The 27,342-nt window shown below is 42.7% G+C and overlaps 1 protein-coding gene across 2 annotated transcripts in view; it reads right to left on the bottom strand.

The window, feature by feature from the left end:
* Positions 1 to 27,342, bottom strand: part of GRM7 (glutamate metabotropic receptor 7) — a 461,862-nt gene that overhangs the window by 120,770 nt on the left and 313,750 nt on the right. For both annotated transcript variants that reach the window (XM_081184049.1, XM_081184050.1), the window contains exons 6-7: positions 12,993 to 13,193; positions 11,633 to 11,772 (exon numbers count right to left, since the gene is read on the bottom strand). In XM_081184049.1, the coding sequence (XP_081040175.1) occupies positions 11,633 to 11,772; positions 12,993 to 13,193 (341 nt within the window). The remainder of the gene's footprint in view (positions 1 to 11,632; positions 11,773 to 12,992; positions 13,194 to 27,342) is intronic.

The raw sequence follows: 27,342 nt of genomic DNA, 5'->3' as shown, positions 1-27,342 counted from the left end.
TAAAATGGCTTTCAAAAGAATATTGGACAGGGGCTTAGTATTCAAAGCAGGGGTGGGGAGGTGGGTGACCCAGGACAAAGCCATGCTTCCCAAAATTAGCCCTTTGCATCCATGCACAGTAATTGAGATTAGTTTATACACAGAGAGACAAATAGATACAGTGGTTTAAGAACAGCTTAGTATATGAACAATTTGGATTAAGAACGTTGCAAACCTGGAAGTAGGTGTTTTGGTTTGTGAACTTTGCCTTGGAAGCAGAACATGTTTCGCTTCCTGTCGAGTGTGTTCCATTTGTAAATTGAGCCCCCCGCTGCTATGGGAAAGCACGCCTTGGTTTAAGAACACTTTGGTTTAAGAATGGACTTCCAGAACGGATTAAGTTTGTAAACCAAGGTACCACTGTACAGAAGTGCAAGGCATTTTCATAAACATGACAGAATAGAGCAAAGCGATTTAAATTTTTCTGCTGGCGAGGTTGCACTACATGATGTTTTGAGACTTTGGTGGTCAACAGCACAGAAATTAAAAGCACAGTTCTTATGCCTGGATAAACTGAGATCACACATTCCAATTCTATCCCATCCTACTTCCCCTACTTTCTGTGGAAACACATAGCTTGTTAAACCAACCGTCATGCTTCTTTGTTTTAAGTTCTATAGGATCTCACAGCATGGAATCTTGCTTATAAAACAGCAGCAGCCCAGATTTCTGTTAGGCAGCTCATCAAATACAGCAATTAAACCAGTCCACCAAAATAATGCAGCTTCTATTCATAAGCCTGTAGTCATATGTGGCCCTTTCATATGTAGTCATATGGGCCCCTTCATGGATCACTGCCTTGCCGTGGTGAAGGGGCTTGAATAACTCGGAGAAGCTATGAGCTATGCCGTGCAGGGCCACCCAAGATGGACAGGTCATAGTGGAGAGTTTTAACCAAATGTGATCCACCTGGAGCAGGAACCGGCAAGCCACTCCAGTATCCCTGCCAACAAAACTCCATGGACAAAGACAAAAGGCATATAAAAGATATGACGCTGGAAGATGAGCCCCTCAGGTCGGAAGGCGTCCAACATGCTACTGAGGAAGAGCGGAGGACAAGTACAAGTAGATTCAGAGCTGATGAAGCAGCTGGGCCAAAGCCGAAAGGATGCTCAGTTGCGGATATGCCTGGAAGCGAAAGGAAAGTCCAATGCTGTAAAGAAAAATATTGCATAGGAACCTGGAATGTAAGAACCATGAACCTTGGTAAGCTGGATGTGGTCAAAAATGAGATGGCAAGAATAAATATTGACATCCTGGGCATCAGTGAACTAAAATGGACAGGAATGGGTGAATTCAGTTCAGATGACCATCATATCTACTACTGTGGGCAAGAATCCCGTAAAAGGAATGGAGTGGCCCTCATAGTCAACAAAAGAGTGGCAAAAGCTGTATTGGGATGCAATCTCAAAAATGATAGAATGATCTCGATACGAATCCAAGGCAGACCTTTTAACATCACAGTAATCCAAGTTTATGCACCAACCACTGGTGCTGAAGAAACTGAAATTGACCAATTCTATGAAGACTTACAACACCTTATAGAATTGACACCAAAGAAGGATGTTCTTCTCATTATAGGGGATTGGAATGCTAAAGTAGGGAGTCAAGAGATAAAAGGAACAACTGGCAAGTTTGGCCTTGGAGTTCAAAACGAAGCAGGGCAAAGGCTAATAGAGTTCTGCCAAGAGAACAAGCTGGTCATCACAAACACTCTTTTCCAACAACAAAAGAGACGACTCTACACATGGACATCACCAGATGGGCAGCATCGAAATCAGATTGATTATATTCTCTGCAGCCAAAGATGGAGAAGCTCTATACAGTCAGCAAAAACAAGACCTGGAGTGGACTGTGGCTCAGATCATCAGCTTCTTATAGCAAAATTCAAGCTTAAACTAAAGAAAGTAGGAAAAACCACTGGGCCGGTAAGATACAATCTAAGTCAAATCCCTTATGAATCCACAGTGGAAGTGAGGAACAGGTTTAAGGATTTAGATTTGGTGGACAGAGTGCCTGAAGAACTATGGGTGGAGGCTCGCAACATTATACAGGAGGCAGCAACGAAAACCATCCCAATGAAAAGGAAATGCAAGAAAGCAAAGTGGCTGTCCAACGAGGCCTTACAAATAGCGGAGGAGAAAAGGCAAGCCAAATGGAAGGGAGATAGTGAAAGATACAGGAAATTGAATGCAGATTTCCAAAAAATAGCAAGGAGAGACAAGAAGGCCTTCTTAAATGAGCAATGCAAAGAAATAGAGGAAAACAACAGAATGGGAAGAACCAGAGATCTGTTCAAGAAAATCGGAGATATGAAAGGGACATTTCGTACAAAGATTACCATAATAAAGGACAAAAGTGGTAAGGACCTAACAGAAGCAGAAGACATCAAGAAGAAGTGGCAAGAATACACAGAGGAACTATACCAGAAAGAAATGGATGTCTCGTATACCACAGGTAGTGTGGTTGCTGACCTTGAGCCAGACATCCTGGAGAGTGAAGTCAAATGGGCCTTAGAAAACACTGCAAATAACAAGGCCAGTGGAAGTGATGGTATTCCAGCTGAACTACTTAAAATTTTAAACGGTGATGCTGTTAAGGTGCTACACTCAATATGCCAGCAAGTTTGGAAAACTCAGCAGTAGCCAGAGGATTGGAGAAGATCAGTCTACATCCCAATCCCAAAGAAGAGCAGTGCCAAAGAATGCTCCAACTACCGCACAATTGCACTCATTTCACACGCTAGCAAGGTTATGCTTAAAATTCTACAAGGAAGGCTCAAGCAATATATGGACCGAGAACTCCCAGAAGTGCAAGCTGGATTTAGAAGAGGCAGAGGAACCAGAGACCAAATTGCAAATATGCGCTGGGTTATGGAGAAAGCTAGAGAGTTCCAGAAAGACATTTACTTTTGCTTCATTGACTATGCAAAAGCCTTTGACTGTGTCGACCACAGCAAACTATGGCAAGTTCTTAAAGAAATGGGAGTGCCTGATCACCTCATCTGTCTCCTGAGAAATCTCTATGTGGGACAAGAAGCTACAGTTAGAACTGGATATGGAACAACTGATTGGTTCAAAATTGGGAAAGGAGTACGGCAAGGCTGTATATTGTCTCCCTGCTTATTTAACTTATATGCAGAATTAATCATGCGAAAGGCGGGGCTGGATGAATCCCAAACCGGAATTAAGATTGCCTGAAGAAATATCAACAACCTCAGATATGCAGATGACACAACTTTGATGGCAGAAAGTGAGGAGGAATTAAAGAACCTTTTAATGACGGTGAAAGAGAGGGGGCGCAAAATATGGTCTGAAGCTCAACATCAAAAAAAAGAAGATAATGGCCACTGGGCCCATCACCTCCTTGCAAATAGAAGGAGAAGAAATGGAGGCAGTGAGAGATTTTACTTTCTTGGGCTCCATGATCACTGCAGATGGTGACAGCAGTCACAAAATTAAAAGACGCCTGCTCCTTGGGAGAAAGGCGATGGCAAACCTAGACAGCATCTTAAAAAGCAGAGACATCACCTTGCCAACAAAGGTCCGTATAGTTAAAGCCATGGTTTTCCCAGTAGTGATGTATGGAAGTGAGAGCTGGGCCATAAAGAAGGCTGATTGCCGAAGAATTGATGCTTTTGAATTATGGTGCTGGAGGAGACTCTTGAGAGTCCCATGGACTGCAAGAAGATCAAACGTATCCATTCTGAAGGAAATCAGCCCTGAGTGCTCACTGGAAGGACAGATCGTGAAGCTGAGGCTCCAATACTTTGGCCACCTCATAAGAAGAGAAGACTCCCTGGAAAAGACCCTGATGTTGGGAAAGATGGAGGGCACAAGGAGAAGGGGACGACAGAGGATGAGATGGTTGGACAGTGTTCTCGAAGCTACAAACATGAGTCTGACCAAACTGCGGGAGACAGTGGAAGACAGAAGTTCCTGGCGTGCTCTGGTCCATGGGGTCACGAAAAGTCGGACACGACTAAACGACTAAACAACAACAACAGTCATATGTGGCACATAGGATATGACTCAAAAGTTGAATAACCCAACACTCTTCAGAGTGTTTTCTTCCATCATCAGATGCCTTACAAAACCACCAAGTTTAACGTGCAGCTTGGGAGGTGAATATAAAAGGTTCTGAAAGGAAAATCTTGGTGCAGTGAGTAAAATAGTATGCATGCTGTGGTGGCAATTTCTTCCAGCAGCAACTATAACAAAGCCCCAGTTCCCTATCCACCCTTGTAAATAGCACCATCTGTTGATTCTAAGTAATATATAAATCAATATTTGTAGAAACATTTATCCACTATTAGATTGTTCTCCTGTATTACTTCATCCTGCTGAATTGCTAATGTTATTAGTCACAGAACACATATCAGTTGGACTGATACTATCTAATATTTATTTGGTTAACCAGTTAACTGTCCCCACCCCCCGTTATTGCTTTAATAAACTAATTCCATCCCCAAAGTACTTTCAGACAGTCATAGATTCACAGAATCATAAATTGTAGAGTTAGAAGGGACCCTGAGGGTTATCTCGTCCAACTCCCTGCAATGAACGAAACTTAACTAAAGCATCCATCACAGACAGTCATCCAACCTCTGTTTGAAAAGCTGCAATGAAGAGGAGTCCACCACCTTCCAAGGGAGTCCATTCCACCCTCACCTGGGAAAAGAAAAGAAAGGAAAACTCCCAGGTAAGTGATGGGAGGGTCCACCCCTTTCTGTATAAGGCAGGCATAGGCAAACTCAGCCCTCCAGATGTTTGGGGACTACAACTCCCATCATCCCTAGCTAACAGGACCCGTGATCAGGGAAGATGGGAGTTGTAGTCCCAAAACATCTGAAGGGCCGAGTTTGCCTATGCCTGAGATAAAGGTTAAGAGCTACATTTGAGATAGGACTCTGCATTTTCTTCTCTCTCTCTCTCTCTCTCTGTTCTTGTTTTTATCTAGATTAGTTTGTCTTCATTGTATTGTATTATGAGAAAACCTTAATAAAATTTTATGGGGGGCAGGGTGGGAATCTGCTGGATCCCCCTTGGTCTTCTTTCCCAGCCTTTTTGAAGATGGGGACAACATTTGCCCACCTCCAGTCTGCAGGGACCTCACCTGTTCACTAATAATTCTCAAATGTTATAGACAGAGGCTGTGAGTTTACATCTGCAAGCTGCTTTAGTGCCCTTGGGTGTGGCTTAGCAGGTCCTGGAGATTTGAATTCATTTAAAGTAGCTACATGTTCCCTTACCACCTCTTTTCCTATATTGGGCTGCAGCTCCCTCCTTGTGTCATTTATTCTGTTATCACCAGGTTGGGCATTGCTTTCCTTTTGGGTGAAGACTGAGACAAAGTAGGTGTTGAACAGTTCCACCTTCTCTCTGTCACCCAAAAGCATTTCTCTGTCTTCTCCACCCTGCAAGACAACTTAATGAAAGGATATTTAACTGTTTCCCAAGCACTAAGAAGAACATCACCAGGGGCTTTTGTAGGGAAGAACCTACAAAAGTGAATGCACTAAGTGGACACCTGGCTTGAGAGCAGTACATGTGAAAAGGATCTAGGAGTCTTGGTTGACCACAAACTTGACATGAGCCAACAGTGTGACGCGGCAGCTAAAAAAGCCAATGCAATTCTGGGCCTCATCAATAGGAGTATAGCATCTAGATCAAGGGAAGTAATAGTGCCACTGTATTCTGCTCTGGTCAGACCTCACCTGGAGTACTGTGTCCAGTTCTGGGCACCACAGTTCAAGAAGGACACTGACAAACTGGAACGTGTCCAGAGGAGGGCAAACAAAATGGTCAAAGGCCTGGAAACGATGCCTTATGAGGAACGGCTAAGGGAGCTGGGCATGTTTAGCCTGGAGAAGAGGAGGTTAAGGGGTGATATGATAGCCATGTTCAAATATATAAAAGTATGCCACATAGAGGAGGGAGAAAGGTTGTTTTCTGCTGCTCCAGAGAAGCGGACATGGAGCAATGGATCCAGACTACAAGAAAGAAGATTCCACCTAAACATTAGGAAGAACTTCCTGACAGTAAGAGCTGTTCGACAGTGGAATTTGCTGCCAAGGAGTGTGGTGGAGTCTCCTTCTTTGGAGGTCTTTAAGCAGAGGCTTACAACCATATGTCAGGAGTGCTCTGATGGTCTTTCCTGCTTGGCAGGGGGTTGGACTCGATGGCCCTTGTGGTCTCTTCCAACTCTATGATTCTATGATTCTATGACTGAAAAAGTAGTGAGTGTATATATAAATTAAGGATGAGGAAACTGTGGCTCTCCATGTTGTTGGGTTCCAGTTTCCATCAGCCCCAACCAGCAGAGCCCATGATCAGTATGGTAGACAAGGAACATATGGGTAGGGCAGCAGATTCCCCATCCTGGATGTAACTTAACACATACAGGGGCTGATATACATTAATCAGAACATTCATAGAATTGTAGAGTTGGAAGGGACCACAAGAGTCAACTAGTCAAACCCTCACAATTTTTGTATGTGCGAAATGTGGCTACTCTTTGGGAATTTAAACATTAGGCATACTTAGAAATCCTATATAAAACCCTCTCTTCTGCTGCAATGGATTCATTTTTCTTTCCCTCAAGCTTCTATGTACCATTCTTATTTATCCTGAGAATACAGTGGAAAGAAGGATCAATACTTACGCCATAAAGTACCTTTTCTTGATATAATACTGAGCTGTAAGATATGTTCATGATGGGAAAACTGGCAATTAAAACAAACTTGAAGAAATGTAAATATAAAAGAGATGTAAATATAAAAGAGATGTAAATATAAAAGTTAATCATGATCATGGTCGTTATGCTTTCCATACTGGGCATGATGCTAATATTTTACTTTTACTCACCATGAGAATTATGGCCATGCTAGCCCATTATTTAATATGAAAACAATCAGAGTATTGCAACTGCTGTGTAAACATTCAGTGTAGTCTAGACTAGAGGCCAGGGGAGAGACATTTTACTTGCCTGCAAACACATGTTTTGAATAATTACAATCCGAAAAGCTCTGGAGATTGAAGGACAGAGGAATATCCTCTGAAAGCCCTTCAAAAACCAGAATATGTTCTGTAAAGTAAAATATCAAATCAAGCTCTTGTAGATGTTTGTAAGTATGTATTTATTACCTTATTAATTAATTCTGAACCACCCTTCTTGGATACAGATCCAATGGCCAATCACAGACATTAAAATAAAGCAAGCCAAACAACCACAAGGTTGTAAAACCCAAACAAAATGAAATTCAACAAATCATAAGGAATGATAAATAAAGTAGCAATCCATAATAATAACTCTAAGGCATTGGACAGTCCAATCATAGTGCACCAACGACCTTGGAAAACTAGTGTATCTCAATCGGGGTACTTTGATTGTTGGGTACCTTGCTGAACAGATCATAGGTAGAAATAAGTCTTAACCTGTTACTGTGAGGGTTGCACATATTACTATAAAGACTTGGTAGGGTAGTGTAATGGGTATGAGTTACTCGTGCGTAAACTGGTGCCTTTCTCGGTTAATTTGCCTTGTTAAACCTTTCTGACTGCACAGCCCCTTCTCATTGCGGCTGCCTCAGTCACTGGCAGTATCCGTCAGCGGGCGTTTCTTGAACCTCTTCCAACATAAAAGTTGTTTGACACCCAGTCTCCTCCTGCTCTCACTGCGCGGGAGTCTTCTGCGCAGGGAAGGCGTGGGTAGCGGAGGACCTGGGCTCTCCTCACTGATGTCCAGTGAAGAGTCCTGGAGCCCTCTCTCCACTTCCCCCGTCTGCCTCCCTTTATCCCCGGTGTTGCGCTGACTGGCTTCCCCCTCTACTGAGCTGTTTCTCCCCCTGCTGCTGGGTCCTTCGCCAGCATCATCTGGGAGCCTCCCCTTCGCCTCTCGCTCTGATGTCAGTTCCCTGACAGGTAGCTATAAGCCAGATCTGATATTTCAAACCAATGTGATCGCCAAATGCTATAATGCTCTTTTATTTTATTTTTATTTTTTTCAAAATGCTCTGTTCAATTATGTTTTACCTACGTAATACATAACGTCTAGATGGGCTTTTGACAAACAGATCAAATGACTAAGAAAGTGATTATGTTATCATGGTATATCATAGAATGATTTAAAATTGAAAACAAGCAACAAATCGTGTTGAATCAAATCACCACATAATCTGGATTTAAATGCTTTCTTTGCAATATCTGGCCAGGCTCCTAGAAGGTAGAGAGAACAAAACCCATTTCTATAAGTCACTTGGCCAACACTCTCTGCCCACAAGATCTATATAATAAAACATCTCTTCAACAACCTGTGACCTGCCAAGAATTAGAATTAAAATCCAGTAGTTAAATAAACTCAGATGCATCTTCATTACAACAGGTTTCATTTCTCACTGTGGAGGCTGCGCTTCATTTCAGTCTGCCCAGAAATGCATGGTAGGCAAGCTCTTCTATCAGCAAAATATGCCAGACTATGTCAGATCACAAATTCTTATAAATGGGAGCCTTCATTTTCCAATACCTGGCTAGTGACTATCATTAATCTGGTCACTATATCATAATGGTGGATGATAAAACAATGTGAAAGTTAAATCAAATAGTACAATAAAGAACTTGGAGGGTATGACCCTTTTTAAAGACCAGTGAATCATGTGATATGTTAAAATAGGATGATGAACTAAAAAGCAAGACAGACACAGTTTCTTTTTGATAGTTCAACATGTCAGTCCTGATATTTTAATGAAAAGAATCCCCAAGTACCACAGTGGTACCTCAGGTTAAGTACTTAATTCGTTCCGGAGGTCCGTTCTTAACCTGAAACTGTTCTTAACCTGAAACACCACTTTAGCTAATGGGGCCTCCTGCCGCGCCGCCGGAGCACGATTTCTGTTCTCATCCTGAAGCAAAGTTCTTAATTTGAGGTACTATTTCTGGGTTAGCGGAGTCTGTAACCTGAAGTGTATGTAACCTGAAGCATATGTAACCCGAGGTACCACTGGATTTTTTTTTCCTATGGGAAGAAATTATTATTACTAATAATTCAGCAATATTAGGAATGCTGTCAATTGCACATGTATAAACATTCTCTCCCACATATTCACTTGCTCTATATCCTCACCTCAACCAAATTCCTGCTGGGATAGCAAGCAGCCCAGAAGAGTCATTTCTCAATCTGTGCAGTTCTATATTAAGAAACACGTGTGTCTCAACACAATGCACTGCCTTGAATTTCAATCTGACAACTAAAGCAACATATTGGCAGAATAATTCTGCAGAACTCTGCCTACTCTAAGACAATATTCTACTGCAGTCAGAGTTAACTGAGTAAGGGGGAAAAATAACACAGGAGGATGATTTGTCTTCATGCTCTACCAACACATGTGTTCTCTCTCTCCCTCTCTCTCGCCTTCTGTAACATTCCAGAGTCTTCTCAGAATCAGCTCAGTGAAATCCAGCTTGGATTTCAGGCAACAACATTACTGTCTAAGCAGTTAAAAAACTCAAAACAAAACAATTATATTGTGTGTGTGAGATTTGAGCAGTTCAGCATGTAGCGGTGTGCAAATGGATGGATATTTAAGACATAGGCTTTTGCTTCAGGAAGTTGAACATTGAGTAGAACAAGAAATAGGACATCAATATTTCTACAGTTAGTACATGGTGATCAGGAAAACTGAAAGAGGTTAGGAAATGCTCATCATATATTGGGGGAAGCCAAACATTATTTCAGCATATTATAAATAATATTTATCCCAGCATATTGTAGTTGTAGTATGGAAGTGAGAGCTGGACCATAAAGAAGGCTGATCGCCGAAGAATTGATGCTTTTGAATTCTGGTGCTGGAGGAGACTCTTGAGAGTCCCATGGACTGCAAGAAGATCAAACCTCTCCATTCTGAAGGAAATCAGCCCTGAGTGCTCACTGGAAGGACAGATCGTGAAGCTGAGGCTCCAATACTTTGGCCACCTCATGAGAAGAGAAGATTCCCTGGAAAAGACCCTGATGTTGGGAAAGATGGAGGGCACAAGGAGAAGGGGACGACAGAGGACGAGATGGTTGGATAGTGTTCTCGAAGCTACCAGCATGAGTTTGACCAAACTGCAGGAGGCAGTGGAAGACAGAAGTGCCTGGCGTGCTCTGGTCCATGGGGTCACGAAGAGTTGGACACAACTCAACGACTAAACAACAACATTGTAGTTAAATACTGGCCAATGCACTTCAAACGAGGTATCTTGTTTATTTACGATTTGCTCATACAATTTGCACACAATCACGGTGCTAGCTCAGGCGACCCTGTGCTTTCGTGCTAGATCAGCCACAGAGATTCATAGCCTAAGAGGGTTTACTCAGAAATGACTCCCATTGAATTTGTGGAGTTTGCTCCCATCAAGCATGTATAAGATTGCAACTTTAATTTGCTACAATAACCCTTTCCTCATTCAGGCACGGTAGCGCCACAACATGCAGTGTAAAGTGGTAGTTCATCCATCCCCAATACACACTCCTTAAAATAAAATAGAGGGATCGGTGTAGAAATATTTCCAGAGTAAAACCAGGACAGATGGACTTGACGCCTGCTTTGACATATTCCAGAAAAGGAATGGGGAGAGCAGCGTAGCTTGGAGTTGCCATTACGTCATCTGTTTCCTATCTGATATCTCCCATCACAACCACCTTTTCCATGTAGGACACCTTCAGGTATACAAGCTCAAACCTTTGTGTGGTTTTCCTGATATTTTTTTTTTTAAAGAATGCCTGGGGATGCTTGAAATCTATCATTCCAAAAGGCACAAACAGGTATGTGGCCTATACAGCTGGCTTGTTTTCTTGGCTGCTCTTTGTCTCAGTTTGTTACGGTTATTTAATGATGTTTTAACTGGCAGCTATAAGACGCAGCTACAATTCTTACAGTAGAACTATCAAAACATCCTTGTTTAAGTGTTGGTAGCTGCTGGTGGTACCGTACTTTTTTCGTGATTTTTTTTACCATAAAAAGTATCTAAAAAATGGGGGGGGGAGGGTCATCTTATATATGGTTATTGCAGAGTTGTGACTGGGGATCGGTTGTTGCCTTGAGCAGGAGATGGCAAGTGGCAATTGGGTGGGTGATTGTTGCATGCGGCAATGGCTGCTTCTGATTTGCTGCTGCTGCTGCAACCAGACAGACGATCTGCGTCTTCTTGTCACACGGAGTGATGATTGGCAGATTTCTAGATTTCTCGCATTGCGCTGGTTGCTCTGACGGATAAATGTTCATTTGCAATCCCCCCCCCCAAAAAAAAATAACCCTCCACAGCGCTGGGCAATCCCCTCCCCCAACAAAGCTCAACAACTCAATAACTCTGGGCAATCCTTCCCTGGGCAATCTCCCCCCATTTTATTAAATTCAAGTCCCCAGAAATAGGGGTCGTCTTATACATGGAGGCGTGTTATACATGGAAAAATACAGTATTTCACAGAACTATATAATGTTGCAATATTGCAATGGCCACAGGTGACTTTCCCTATACAGCAGCGGCAAGTATCCGACCTGAAGTAGCAGCATACTACTCATGAGCATACCTCAAAGTAGAGAATAAAACAGGCTTACATTGAGCTGCAAGTCATCTGTCCACTGGCCAATCAGATGGTAGCCTGGAGTGCTGGTGTTTGTTGTTTGGTATTGAAAGATGTCGTAACGCCCTGGTGCATCACCATTCTTATTAAACATCACTGGAGTGCCAGCACTGCCTGAGGAAGGAAGTCAAGCAAAAGGAAAGAGAGAAAAGACCCAACACTTTACAATATTTCCTTTTGTTATGTACTGAGTTGAATAGGATCCAAAATGCAGCAGTCTGATTGGTCCTAGAACAATAGGATTCAAAATGCAGCCGTCTGATTGGTCCTAGAACAATAGGATTCAGAATGCAGCAGTCTGATTGCTCCTAGAACAATGCAGCAGTATGATTGGTCCGCAGGAGCCACCCAATCCAGCTCCAGGTGGAAGTGAATCCGCAACCTGATTGGCCTACAGGAGAATCCCGGAATTAGCCAATCACGTGCGGTCCATTGTGTAAATAATGTATATAAAGCAGATATTTGGGGGGAACTTTCATTCCTCACTACTATGAGCTGAATAAAGAACATGAAATCCACACTCGACTCTGAGTATATTTCACCTTTCTTTGTTCTCTGGTGGTTGAAGAGCTTTTAGGATGGGATTACAGCTTAGACAGCAACCTCCCATCACTGTACATTTTAAATCAACATTTTAAAACACCCTTCCCTGTCTTCTCTTCTGTCATTTCTGGGATTCATTGTCCTGACTCCCCCCGCCCAATGCCAGCTAGCTGAAACATGTAGCAGTCTTGGTTCCAGTCTAATTCATACATATGACCCAATATATGGGGTGGGCCCATTCCACTACAAAAAGGGGGGGATTCTTGGATGGAAATCTGTGCTGGGAATGGAACTTCTTGATTATTGTGTTTTCCCTCAGAAAACATTCCATCTGCTTCAAAGAGATATTGCCACCAGAAGACAGTGAATCTTGACTAGCATCCAGAAATAGCTTCTTCCTCCAGAATATGTTCTTATTCCAGTAATCAACACAGTTCTGGAGTGGAAACCAACAACAGAGGAGACTGGGGGAAAGCTGTTCCAGATTTATCCTTAAGTTCATCTTCCCTTAGTCTCTTTCAGGAAAATAAAAGTAACAGGAGTGAGCATACCACTAGCCCGGGTCCAGATATCACCCTAAACCAAAGCATGGCTTAGACTTGGGTACTGCAGCAGCTTTCACCTTTTTTTTCAGCCAGCTAGCCAGCCAGCCAGCCCTGTACACTGTGTACTAAGTTCCCTTGAAGGCAACACAAATCGCTTTGCTTTAAAAATGTTTATCAGGACTGGGAAAGGGTCAGGTAGTTAATTCGAACCAAATCTCTGAGACGGATGGATGGTTGTGGACTCACCGTTGAAGTTAACACTGCGGATGTACTTCAGCAGCTTTTTGCCCCCTGCATGTTCCATCTCTGGGCAGACACCAGAATAATCACTGCACAGATCCTTGTTCATCTGATGGAGGGCATGAGCCATGGCATAAACAGCATCGATCACAAACTGAACTCTCCCCTCCTGCTCATAGTGGGAGTCTTTCCCAATTCTCTCCTGTCCTGCACAGTTAAAGAAATACACACAAAAGATATTTGTTGAGGAATAGAATTATTCCCATGATTAAAGTGCCATGTCCATTTCAAAAAGCACTGATGAGAGAGAGAAAGAGAGATTTTTTGGACTTTTTTTTTAGCTTTAACACACAAAGCTCATTATCGTGAATAAGACCAGCTCAAGGAGTACTAATTAAATTATCTGAAATATATTTAATTGAGGAAGAAGCACAAGCAAGCTGCATTTTAAAGATAACTGCTTTTAGTTTTAACATAGTCTGAAAGTTAACCAGACCCCCCCCCCCAAAAGTAGCCCATCTGGCCCAGTGCTCTGGGTTGTATCTGGCTTAAGTCATACTCAGTGCACACCCATTGAAATCAGTTGACGTAAGTTAATCAGGTCCATCAAGTTCAAAGGGCTGACTTTGTAGGATACAACCCTTTGATTGGCAGGGGTCTGGTTCACATATGACAGTAAGCCAAATGTGTGGGTTCCCAAAGAGGAGCTCACAACAGCTTTACTCCATCCCAGAATTGCCTACAGCTTCTGGTTTGTGAGGGAAAAGCTTAACCACAAGCCTGGTTTCAAGCAATATGATAATTCAAACTTTGGCTTAGCTTAGTGCGGTTAAAAAAATAGCCAGGGAAAGAGAAAAGTGTCTTCAAGCTCTAATTTGGGAGCCTGTACATTTGTGTGATTCTGGTAAGCCAAGCTTACCATGTGATGTGAACCAGCCCAATGTGTGCTCTAACTCTGAGCTATGAGACTCAGGTTTATTATTATTTTTTTAAAATAATTTTTATTAACTGGCCAATCACATCAAGGAGATCAAATCTGTTTATTGTGAGGACCATGCCTGTACACAAACATCAACACAACAATAGTTAAAAATATTAAAATTCATTAGATACTATGCCAACAAAACCTTCATCCCACAAAATAGAAAGAGAGGGAAAACAAGCAATGAGTTAAACAGACGGTGAAGGGGTCTTCACATTGTCATCCATAAATCTTTCCCTGGCTTTCATGGCCTTCATCACAAAAACCGCTACCACATGGGTAATACGTGGGTTTGCATCAACTAACAAGAATTTTACTCTATCTTCAGGATTGGTTATAGAGTCGGGTATAATTTGCAGCAATGCGTCTCTAAAGCCCGAGTAGATGGGGCAATAGAGGAGGTAATGTGTAAGATCCTCTTTAATTTTCATAAGGCAAGGGCATAAACGATGTTCTACTGGGGTTTTTGTGAATCTACCGGTCAGATATGCAGTTGGCAATGTTTGAAACCGTGCCATAGTGAAAGCTCTCCGAAGGGTGGGATCAGTGATCTCCGCCAAGTAGTTGGCACAGATTTTGACTGCTTTTACTCAGGGAAACCAGTAGGAAAACCCAGAGTTTTTTATCTTTGTGGAGTCCAAAAAGGCGTCTTTTTCAAAGATCCATTCCCGAACTTTATCAGGGCTCCACAATTTGAGGGTATTAAACTCAGGTAGATTGTATCTGGATAGGATATCTAGTAGGTTTTTACGCCAAGTAGTATTATTTTGTAATGATACAAAGGCTTGTTTAGCCAATAAGTTGTTCGGGGCATCTATGAGGTTGGTGAAAAAACGCAGGAATCTTAAGTGGGCCCTGGCAGACACAGAAGGTAATCCTACTTCCACTCTTAGGAGAGCTGCCGGAGTACTCTGAGGGAGGCCTAGAATTCTTCTGAGGTAAAAATTTTGGAAGATTTCAAGCCGTTCTAACAGCTTCTGATTCCATCCCCAGAGTTCTACTCCATATAGCATCTGGGGAATCACTTTTCCAACAAAAGCTTTTAGTGCCGGGATCACCAGTTGCCCTCCCCTTGAATAAAAAAAGCTGAGCAGAGCACCGATTGTCCTACGTGTTAGAAGGGCTACAGTCTTGAAGTGGGCAAGCCAGCTAGATGTAGCTTGGAAAGTGATACCAAGATATTTAAAAAAAAAGACACTGTTCAATTTTGTGTTCATCTAAAGACCATCTAAATGTGTGGCGAGCTCTAGTAAATACCACAATTTTTGTTTTGTCATAATTTATCTTTAGAGAGTTTTGGGAACAATAAGCTGCGAGCCCCTCCAGCATGCTGTGTAGGCCCCTTCGAGTGAGTGCCATGACAGCCATGTCATCCGCATATAGCAATATATTCAGGTGTTTGCCTTCGAGGGCAGGAGCTGATGACTTATACTTTGCCATATGTTGAACAATGTCATCAAATTAAATCATATCACATAAATTCCGAATTACAAAGCTGAATTTTAAATTTTGTTGGGGGGACCCATATTTCAAGATCCGAAGGGGAATTCTGATCATCTTCTTGCGTTAATGTCCCAATCAGTCCAAATCAGTCCAAACAGAGTTCATAATTCTATCCCATCTTATCTTGCTGTTTCCACATCACATCTTGTTCATATATTTTCTCTTTTTTCTTTATGATCTCTTCTGATAGTCTTCTTAAGCCGATAAACACCAATAGTAATAATAGTCCTGTGTGAATTTTCCGTTCTTCCAATCCTCAAATCGAGATGGTTTCCATATATCATCTCCTTCATAGATAACATCACTCTTTCCATCATAGTCTCGTAAAACTGTCGCTCTTAAGTCCCACTGAGGAGTTTAACCCACAATATATAAACAGTTCTATTTCTCTCTTTCTCCTCCCAGACTCAAGACCTCCGACAGAGCTTCCCAATATGGCGACGGCATTTTAAACTGCGTAATTCCAAAGCTCTTACACATTCCACGCTCTTCTTAAAATGTGCTTTGGTTCGAAAGTTTATCTCCACACAGCCTTAAATCCACAGCTTAAGTCCTTAAAACGACATTTCTGACTCGTGAGGGGAGGGGATTCTTGTTTAATCACATAAGAAAAAAAGGGAGAGTTTTTCCCCCCCTCCCCCCTCAGTCATTTGCCGTACCTTGTCTTGGCGTATCTTCTTATGTTTTATTCTTATCTTGTTTTGTCAGAGATCTCTTCTGTTAGCAGTCTTTACTCCCCCTTCTTTCTTGAAATATGTGCATTCCTTTCATCCAAATTGTTTCTTTTGAAGTTCTTGCATCTAGTGGCGTGAATCAGGGACGGCGTCCAGGAGTGCCGAAATCCCACAGGAGGGCTTTGTGCCTAGTGCCCCCACCCCCACAAATTCGGGGGTGGTATAGGGCACAGCAGGCAAGGGCCGTCCCCCCCACAATCCTGGGGGGGTTAAGGAGGCTAATTGCCCCCATCATAGCCTCCAAATTACCTCGTGTGGGTCGGAGAGATGTTATTGTCAGCCATCTTCCAATGCGCCCCCTAGTGGCCCCCCTATGAGACTCACGTTTAAAGCAGCCCAGGAGAATCCCAGGAACTGCAGTTTGCTGAGGGTGCTGGGGATTGTAGCTCTGTGAGGGGTAAACTACAGTTTCAGGGATACTCTGTATGTGCTTTAAATATGTGGTGTGTATGCAGCCTGACAAACCTAGACAGCATCTTAAAAAGCAGAGACATCACCTTGCCAACAAAGGTCCGTATAGTTAAAGCTATAGTTTTCCCAGTAGTGATGTATGGAAGTGAGAGCTGGACCATAAAGAAGGCTGATCGCCGAAGAATTGATGCTTTTGAATTATGGTGCTGGAGGAGACTCTTGAGAGTCCCATGGACTGCAAGAAGATCAAACCTATCCATTCTTAAGGAAATCAGCCCTGAGTGCTCACTGGAAGGACAGATCGTGAAGCTGAGGCTCCAATACTTAGCCACCTCATAAGAAGAGAAGACTCCCTGGAAAAGACCCTGATGTTGGGGAAGATGGAGGGCACAAGGAGAAGGGGACAACAGAGGACGAGATGGTTGGACAGTGTTCTTGAAGCTACCAGCATGAGTTTGATCAAACTGCAGGAGGCAGTGGAAGACAGGAGTGCCTGGCGTGCTCTGGTCCATGGGGTCACAAAGAGGTGGACACGACTAAACGACTAAACAACAACAATGCAGCCTGAGCCTCTGTTCCAACTCCAGAATGAAGATACCTACAGTGTCATGCACATTCAGCTACTGTATTTGTCTGTTAAAACCAAAACCAAAGATACCCCTACAATATGCAACAAATAATACTTATCTGAATGGGAAGAAATCTTGCTTTTTTATTTTAAAAAAGAAAAAAAGACACACTTCCAATTTTGAAGTCTGATGGTATGCATGCTTTTCAAATCCCAGACTCTTAATTTAAAGATGCAGACAGATTTGAGAAGGAAAGAGTAGTTTCTGTGGCAAACTGAAGGGTGCTCAAGAGAATTTGGTTAACCAGCAATCTGGGGGAGTGCGGTGCGTATGCAATTCAAGAGGCCTTCCTTTCGTCTTCCCCCAAGGGATAAAAAGAGTTCATCTGAATTCATAGAATGCTATTCAAATGTTGCATTAGCAATGCAGAAATCCATTCCATTCCCCCCACCTTCCACTGTTAAAAGAAGCCCTGCTGCTTTCAACCCATAAGGAGGAGGTGTATTTCTCCCCCCCCCTTTTTTGGGGGGGGAGACACACCGTGGTGCTGGTTTATAAAACCAGCACACGTTTATGTATATATTCTTTAGTAACTAGGCTTGAGGGTTGTCCACAAAAGTGCAGAGCTTATTTTCACCTTTTAATCATGTACATGGGTAAACAAACACAGAAAAGGTTTCCAATGAAGTAGCCTTTATAAATGTTCTTCCATAGGTAGATGGTTGACATTGAATTTTCTCCCCAAGGCTGTGTACCCAACTTCACGATCTTGTGGCGACAGTGAGCACCACTTGTAGGGATAGCTAGTCCCGTTTCGCTGCCTGAGGTGAAACGGGAAGGTGCCATCCCTGCTCTACCAAAGCCTTGCTTAAGAGAGTTGCACAGCAGTGGCTCAGCAAATCTCACCAATGCCACCACTGTGAAACCTGTGGTGGTTGGGATGCCTGCAGGGGCACCCTCCCATGGGATTCTGTTGCCTGAGGCAACTACTTCAGTCTGCCTCATGGGTGGGCAGGCCGGCCCTGGCCACTTGGCTTTATGTCAGGCATCAGGGAATCCTATCCCCCCACAATAGGCTGCCAGGAATAGACAAGGGAAGCTCTTACCAATGTTTTTTATTCAATATTCACAGAGAGAGGCTTAGAAATGCAGCCTCTTGGAGTAATGGCATTGCTCTGAGTAATCTCCACCCTCCTTTCTCTCCTCAATCATCAACAGCACCACCCACCTTATGGTGGCTACTTAGGGCCATTTGCCTCTGAGCCTTTTGCTCTCCTACTTTCAATGGTCACCGGGTTCTGGGAGAAGGGGGGTCTGGAATGCTTTCTACCAATAATGTGTCAGCCAGCTGCTCTGGCTCTGCTCCCCCCCTCCCACCATTATTTCCCAACTTTGCCCCTCATCTACCTCTGAGCCGCAACCTTCTGCAAACCACTGTTGTAAATCTATACGATCTTCCGTACAGAGAAGGGGGAGACGGTCTCCACCATTCCTCCTCTGTCCAGTCCCTGACACTTTAGAAGATCTGAATTCAGATGCCTGCTCAGCCATCAAGAATTCACTGAGCCTCTTCAGGAAAGAATTAGCCTTCCTTACTCCTTCATCTGTTATGTAGGCAATTGTATCACTGATTGTGAAGAAATAGCTAAAGACAGTAAAGCAGCCAATGTGCTGAAAAAGCACTAGAGAAATGTTTAATAATAAATCAGGGATTGACAAATGCTCTGACACAGAATAATAATGAAACTGGTGAAGCTTGCTGCTGCTCTTGGGAGCTTGTTGCCAAGCGCACCAAAGAGAAAACTGATGCGTTAAGTTATCCAGCAAAATCCATAAATATGGTGCTGTCAGAACTGTATGGGTATCCTGGGTCAAGACGCAATTTAGACACAGGAACATGCCCCTCTACTTCCCTATGCACCTTAAGTAAGGAGTGATGTTTACACTCCACTTGGAGGCATACACATGCAGCCACCATTTTTTATATTTTCTTTCCACTCAGAACTGGGGGCAGTGGCAGGGAGAGATTATGTAAATCAGGCCACTGCATGTATCAGTATCCATGAGGCATGTCCCACCATGCATTAGTTTAGTGGATGATGGGGCAGGTGGGCTCATACCTCCAACACCAGAAATTGCAGCCACCTAGAAGTATTTATTTTAAGTCTAAGACTCCTAAGCAAATGACCATAAAAAGTGCCCTGCTCAATCAGATCAAAGACTTGCATCTTGTTTTCTATGGTGGCCAGTCAGATGCCTCTAGGAAACCCACAAGCAGGATATGAAGGCATGAACTATCTGCCATGTTGCTTTCAAGAAAGTGGTATTTTGATGGCATGCAGCCTCTGATCCTGGAGGCAGTGAGTCTTGTTGATCAGGTATAGTCAAGACACAGGTATAAGGGACACTGTGGCACTGTAGTCTAAACTACTGAGCCTCTTGGGCTTGCCGATCGGAAGGTCGGTGGTTCAAATCTGTGTAGTGGGGTGAGCTCCTGTTTCTCTGTCCCAGCTCCTGCCAACCTAGCAGTTTGAAAGCACACCAGTGCAAGTAGATAAATAAGTACCGCTGTGGTGGGAAGGTAAATGGCATTTCCATGCACTCTGACTTCCATCACGGTGTTCCGTTGTACCATAAGCGGTTTAGGCATGCTGGCCACATGACCCAGAAAGCTGTCTGTGGACAATGCCGGTTCCCTCCGCCTGAAAAGTGAGATGAGCACCGCACCCCATAGTCACCTTTGACTGGATGGACTTAACTGTCCAAGGGTCCTTTATGTTTCTCTTTCCCTTATAGGCAAGAAAAGCTAGATGTCAAGCACGGCCCACGCAAACAGTTTGCAGCTGACTATAATTCACTGCCATTCATTTTGAACCAGTGCCTTCAGATGAATGCTTGCTGGAATTGGAATATTCTCATCGAATACAACACCCCAATATGCTTAACAACCGATTTGCATTGAGCTAGTTATGGCACTGTGGCATACACAACAGCAGCAACAATCATATTTTACTCCCACTGCCCCACACATTTGTTCCAGCTGATGCCTTTTATCTTCATATAACATTGTGCGAGGCAACCTCCAAATGTGGCAAGCTGCAGGACTCCGCTTGAAGAGAGGTGCTATGATTAAGATATTCCCTGGGTTAAAGCTCAATTATAATTCACAACAGGACTAGCCATGATTAATTTCTCTCAACTAATCCAAGAGGGTGAAAAATGGCCTGAGCTTTGATAATTCACCAACTGTCCCTTTTTTTATTATCATGCCGTGCCATACTCATTGATTACAGAGTGTATGACATTGCAAGGCGGTGACATTACAGTAGTATCAAAATTGTCTTTCTCTGAGATCCAGAACCAAATCTGTAATGCAGTGGAAAACGCACACTAAGAGACTCAGAGAAGCAGTCTTAGAATTTAAAAATGAAGACAAACAGGATTTAATTAGCCACACTAAATTTGAGGTCATATATGGCAAACTGAAAGGGTGGGGGAGCGGAATTTAGTGTTGCAGCTGTGAAAGTGTAAATGAAACCTTCTTAAAGGGATGTGGACACTTCCTAGGAAAACAAACTGGCAGAAAGCATGGGTAAATCTGGAATTATTAAAAGACAGAGAAGATAAGGCTCTGAGGGAGGAAAAATTAGTATGTTTTCTGCAAGACCTTCATTTGGTCCCAACTCTTGGAGAGGAGTCAGCAGTCAACCCATCGGCAATCAACAGAGCCAGGAAAATGGCTAATCGTACACTGGCACAAAAGGTGTAACTATTGAATGGTTGGGTGATACGGCACCCCATCATTACTTTTGACCAGGAGGCCTTGTTTCACAATGATGGCATTCACCTTTCCAATTGGGGAAATGATATTTGGCTGGTTGACATAGTGGAGGGCATTAGGGATTGGTTGCAGATGTGAGAGTGTTGCGGGTGAGCCCCTTTGGCTCGAGTGGCAGTTAGACATTGGGTAAGTCTTTGTTTATAAGAGAGGAGGTTGTACCCTCCGTCTGCCCCTCCTCGATAAGGGTATTCTGTTATAGGGATCCGGGGGTGTGGATCCCGTCTGAAGCCTGGTCATGGGCTAGGGCCATGCCATGACCCATTGGGGACCCTGGGGGTGTGCTGATTTGACGTATGTCATAGGGCTCCCCCACTGGTGGTTTGCCCTTAGTGGGACGCCCTGCAGTCGGGCAGGAGTCATAATATACTGTAGTCTGGTTTCACCAATGCCTAAGCCAAACCGCTCACATCTGTAACCAATAAAGTTGTGGGCTATTTTATTCCACTTACCTAAGTATGTGTGTCTGTGTGTTTATTATCTAAGGGAACTGTGGGGTCTGGGGCCTCGTCATGCAAAGGAATGTCCTCACTAACCTTCAAATTGGGCAGCATGTCAACAAATAGCAGTCATATTGACACCTAGCTGTGTTAATTGGTTATCTGCCACCCTGAGTTCTATACTGGAAGAAGGGCAGGATATAAGAAGCTTGCTTTAAAAAAAGAATGTACAGAGGGTGACCGCAGTGGAACCTTGGAGCTTTCAAAATGTTTTGGCAAAGCCTGTCACCTAAAACTAAAACCTTGCATTATTGTGGGCAGGTCCTTTATGGATGGGCAGAACAACCTGAAACGGGCAAATTTTGGTGGAATTAAGCACTGTGATTCTCCAAAGATCTGATCAGAAGGTTGGCGGTTTGAATCCCCGCGACAGGGGTGAGTTCCTGTTGCTCGGTCCCTGCTCCTGCTAACCTAGCAGTCTGAAAGCATGTCAAAGTGCAAGTAGATGAATAGGTACCGCTGTGGCGAGAAGGTAAACGGTGTTTCTGTGCGCTGCTCTGGTTCACCAGAAGCAGCTTAGTCATGCTGGCCACATGACCCAGAAGCTGTATGCCGGCTTCCTCAGCCAGTAAAGCGAGTTGAGCACCACAACCCCAGAGTCGTTGTGACTGGACCTAATGGTCAGGGGTCCCTTTACCTTTATTTGGAGTTGGGGAGCACTAAAGTACTTACGTTTGTTGATTCCAAACTATGCAAAATGGTGAAACCCCCAAAAGACTGTGGATAACTACAAGGGGATTTCCAAATAGCTTGCCTGGATAACAAAATGACAGATGAAATTCACAAAGTGACTGCTTCAAATATACATTAATGGGGTCCAAATTAGCAGTGGCTGTCCAAGAGCTATTTGGGTCATGGTGTACAGCTCACTAAAAACATAAGCTATGTGCAGCAGTGGTAAAAAGGGGTGTGGTAGAAATTCTCAAGGAAGGGACGGAAATGTACAAGTGTCATGACACCTTTGTGCTGTGTCCTGGCCTGCCAATGAGCCTATTTGGCTGGGTGGGTCAGTTATTACAGCACCAAGGAGAGCTCCTCATGGCAACATGCTCCAACAGGAGCTGGAAGTGATCTGAGGTCTTTTGCACTTCTGCCTCTAGTCTACCTCTCTTGCATTGTGTTAAAATTTTTTAGACCTTTAATGGCTACAAGGGTGAGATCTAGTAAATGACATATACATGGATGGCTACTGATTTCATTCCAAGTGTACCCAGGGCTGCTGAACAAGGTGTTATTACACACACACACACACACACACACACACACACACACACCGTTCATAGAGCAAGTCCCCCGCATCCAAAGGAACTGCTGTATCTTTGCTGGGTCAAGACACACATTTTTAGGAAATATAATTTAGAAAGAAGGTTCCTTCTTTAAACCAGTAAATAATGGCTGCTTTACACATTATTCACAGCCCAACCTTGTACACACATAGGGTACCCTAGCCAATCACAGTTCCCCAGCAAGTGTGCCTATATGATACACATGTGTTTCCAAAAATGTGTTTATTGCAGTCATGCTTGACATATTTACACTCACATTTGTGTGTGTGTGTGTGTGTGAGAGAGAGAGAGAGAGAGAGAGAGAGAATCCAAACACACGATAGGATAAATAGCCCTGAAGAGGAGGTTTCAACTGAAGTATATAAGTATTCTCCTGCATTATGCTAGCTATGATAGAAGCTGGAATACAATCAGTCCACACATTCAAACTTTCAGTTTGTAATCACTTGATAAACAAATCTATTTTTATTCTTCTGCCCTGTGAATTGAGGATTGCATTTACTGGGTATATTTTGTCAGTAATGGTATTCAGAGCAATATCAGGCAGATATGAAGGCAAGCAAGATCATCAGTTCATCTGCCTGTGTGAAGAAATAACTTGAGAAAACCATAGACTTTGGCCTATGCAGAAATCCTCCTGAAAAGCAGTAAACTATTTTGAGGAATCAGTCCCACAGAACAGACCACTGGCTGCAACAGTTGTGAGGAATGGAAGGCAAAGCTGATAAGTTTGGTCCCATATGAAATATGCACCATGTTTTAACTTTTATATTATGTGCTGGCAGAATGGAAATGCACAGGTATAGTAATGTTGAATAATGATGTCAAGGCATGAAGGAGAGGGCCAAACCCAAACCATTGCAGAGCACTAGGTTTGATCTGTCAAATACTGGACTTAGACAATAATGTTGTTATGTGTTGAATAATTTGCAATGATTGCTATATACAGTATATAACCAAAAAAAAGTGTGTTGTTCCCCAATTTAGCCCTGCTTCCACTTGCTGTTCCTTCCTCTGTTGGCTCCACTGTGCCAAATTATAGATTGTATCTCTTATTTATCCTCTTGTACTCTGTAAAGCGTTGAGCATGTTGACTATGTAAGTAAGAAATAAATGGACCAAAAGAATGAAACATCAAGTTCCTCTGTCCATTAGAATGCTCTCCTGGTACTCCACATATCGGCAATACAGTATATTTTTCCAGCTTTAAAATATAGTTCTACTCATGAATCATCACTTGTTCCTTATACTTTTATAGCAGATAACTGCTCAAGCTTAACCACAAGCTAGAGCTAAAATGAAAAAAAAAAAAGGATCCTTGTCCCATGACAATTCTCCTAAATGTTTGATGCCACTTAGTATTCACGTCTGGTGGTGTGACAAAATGGAACCAGAGAGTGCTTTGGCATTGCAGCTAGAATGAGTCAGCTCTTGAAAGATAAATGTACTTGATGTAGGACCCGGAATGCTGTGCAAAATGGCTGAGTCTGCTTTGTGTTATCTTATATGGGAACAGTCATGACTTTTTCAATGAGAAAGTGGCAGGACTTCTGAACATCATTCCTCAAAGCTCTACAGCTAAGCTTTTGTCACGGGCTCTCTCTTTCAAACTCTGTCCTGCCTAACCTCCACAAAGCACATTGCTTCAGGTAAGTAGCAAGTAGAAATATCACGAGATCAAGACTTATTTTAAAATGTCACTGAGAATAGGCTAATGGATACTCAACAGTGTACTGCTGGGAGTCTTTTGAACCCCTTCTTGGCCCCTGGCAGAGCAGACTAAAGCTGCAATCAGCACTTTATTCCAATTCCCTGATGTTTCCTTACCTACTAATTTTTGCATTTTATACAATGTAAGATCCACTACCAGAATCTAGTGGAAACTTAGTGTTTATTTCTGTGTTAATTTGTGTGTGTGTGTGTGTGTGTACACACACAGGCAGGCAGGCAGGCAGACAACATTTGCAACCCTGTTAACCTGGAAAATTATGGAACAAAATCTGGGGTGGTATTCTGGCATACAGTTCTTTCCTGTTGTTTTCATGTATGAATCACTGGGGAACAGAAGCACACATGGGCACGGCAGGGTGGTGGTGGTGACACAACATGTCCATTGACATCTGCTGTTGTGTCACATCATGCTCATTGTTGTGAATGAAATTTAGCATGCCATGGCGGCATATTGATAAAATAATAATAATCCACAATTCTGTAACACCATCTACAATGCACTGTAAAAGAAATTGTAGAAACCAGTACAGAAGTGCTAGCTGTATTAACAGGAAAGCTAACATGTCTGAATCCACCCTCAGCACAGCAGTGGGTGTTTGGGAATCCCATTGGTACTACTAAGCCAGTAAGAGCTGCTGTGCCATTCTTGAATCTATTGGGATAGCCTTAATACAGACTTGTGAGTTGTCACCTTGCTCCTTATTGCAAAATGCAGAACTGATCTATTGATTCAGTCTATATTTCCTTTCCTGAACATTGGAAATACGAATATTGCCAACATCCTAGATGTTAGAAATTCATAGTTAGAGCAGCATAGACTTTTATAATGTGTGTTTGCATGCGTAGTGGACACTGCATCATCTGGGATGATGGGGGACGTCTGTGGAAATGTTCGTCCCTATGAACTTGCAAAGTGTTTCTACTTGGAAACACTCTTATGTCTGTGTGCGTGCGGTGAATGCAAAAGGTGTGCAAAGAGCGTTAGAGCATACAAAGAGGGAATTAGGGCATCTTTCCTTTTATGTTCACTGCATAGCAGTGGGAACATCTAGGCCATATTCACTGAATGCTCCATTCAATAAGACACAAGTGCCTAATGTTAAGCCATAAAAAAAATAATCTATTGAATAAAAGCAAACACCCATCCTGTCCAACACCCACAGCAGCAAGCCATGTGTCTCTGAGAAAGATCAGAAGTAGGCCACAAAGGCAATACCTTTCCCTGATATTGCTCCCTAGCAACCAGAATAATTAAAAACACACCCCTTATTCAGCATTCTTTTTGCTGAACAGTCTAAAAATATATATTAAAAATGCCCATGATCTAATTAAATAGGTTAGTAACACTGCCCATGATAATGGAATGTACCGTGAGTACAAAAGCAATATAATATCTTTAGGTAATGAATACATTCAACAGAAGTACACATGACGGCATGATGCAGCCTGTATCATTTTGGTTATGATGCTAGGAAGATAGGAGTCCATTGGTCCATCTTGTTGAGTACCATCCACACTGAGTGGCAGTGGATCTCCAATGTTTTAAGCAAGATTCTCTCCTAGTCCCACCTGCAGATGCAGCAGATTGAACCTAAGACCTTCTGCATCCAAAGCAGCTGCTTGGCCCCACTGAGCTACATCTGTTCCCCAAACATCAGCTTTGGGTTTCTCCAAGACGAGAGATTGCCATTGCCACAAAGGGGCTTTACATTAAAACCAAATATTTGAAATGTGGATACATTTTAGAAGCATCAACCTTGGCAAATAACACCACTGCAATTTTAGACACATTTTCGCAGTCCTATAACCCTAAAAGATTTGTTTTCTAAAACAAAAATCTCACAGATCATTAGTCAGTTGTTATTATTATTTTGACCTTTATTGGCATAAAGTCCATTATTGAGTCAAATGTATTTGGAGAACGAGTCGGCACTTCTCCCTGGCATTATGCTTCATTGCCACCCCCAGTCCTCATATTATCACAATATCTTTCTTTCTTTCTTTCTTTCTTTCTTTCTTTCTTTCTTTCTTTCTTTCTTTAATTGCAGGGGAGTGATATAAGAGGAAAGGGGCTCATAAGAGAATGTGTTACTGTGTTCTGAATTCTCTAAGTTGTATGTTACTAAGTCACCATTTTTGGTCTTATAAATATCTTCATCCTTGACTGCATCCTTTAAGGACACCCACAGTTTTCTAGTTCTAGATCAGCCCCCATCTGGCTTAGCCAATGGTCTGAGATAATGGAAGTCAAAGTCCAACAGCACCTGAGGACACAAGGTGGAAAGACACAGTTTGAGATAATGAAGAAGAAAAAAACCCTTTCTCTCCAATTCAATGAATATGACCTCCCTTTGTTCTTCTTATCGGAAATCAGATTTCCTGTTACACTCTTTTGCATTCCCTCCCTTTCTATTCAGCTGATTGTTCTGATGTTATGAAATCTTTAAAAACGGTTATCTTGAAACATGTAAGATATTGAAAGGAGATAAGATGATACAGAGAAGCACGGTTTTCAAAAAGCCTCTACAAAGAGAAAACAACTCAGATTCTAACAGACAGATGAAATATATTCAGACATTTGAAAAAATAATAAAGCTACCAACTGGTCGTTCATCTTTTCTTTAGCTGGCCTGGTCAGCTTAGGAGAATCTGGGCAGACAACAGATGGCTCATAACAGAAGAAAGACAGTTTCTTGTCCTTTCACTGGTTCCCCGTACCTCAATTCTTGAAAGTTCTACAAAGAAGTATTTATTTTGTATGCTCACTTCTTGTGTGCATATGCCTAGCAGGTAGGGGAGGAC

The sequence above is a fragment of the Podarcis bocagei genome (genome assembly GCF_964188305.1).
Source record: "Podarcis bocagei genome assembly, chromosome: 2".
NCBI classification, from domain to species: domain Eukaryota; kingdom Metazoa; phylum Chordata; class Lepidosauria; order Squamata; family Lacertidae; genus Podarcis; species Podarcis bocagei.
This window is presented reverse-complemented; position numbering and strand designations above follow the sequence as displayed.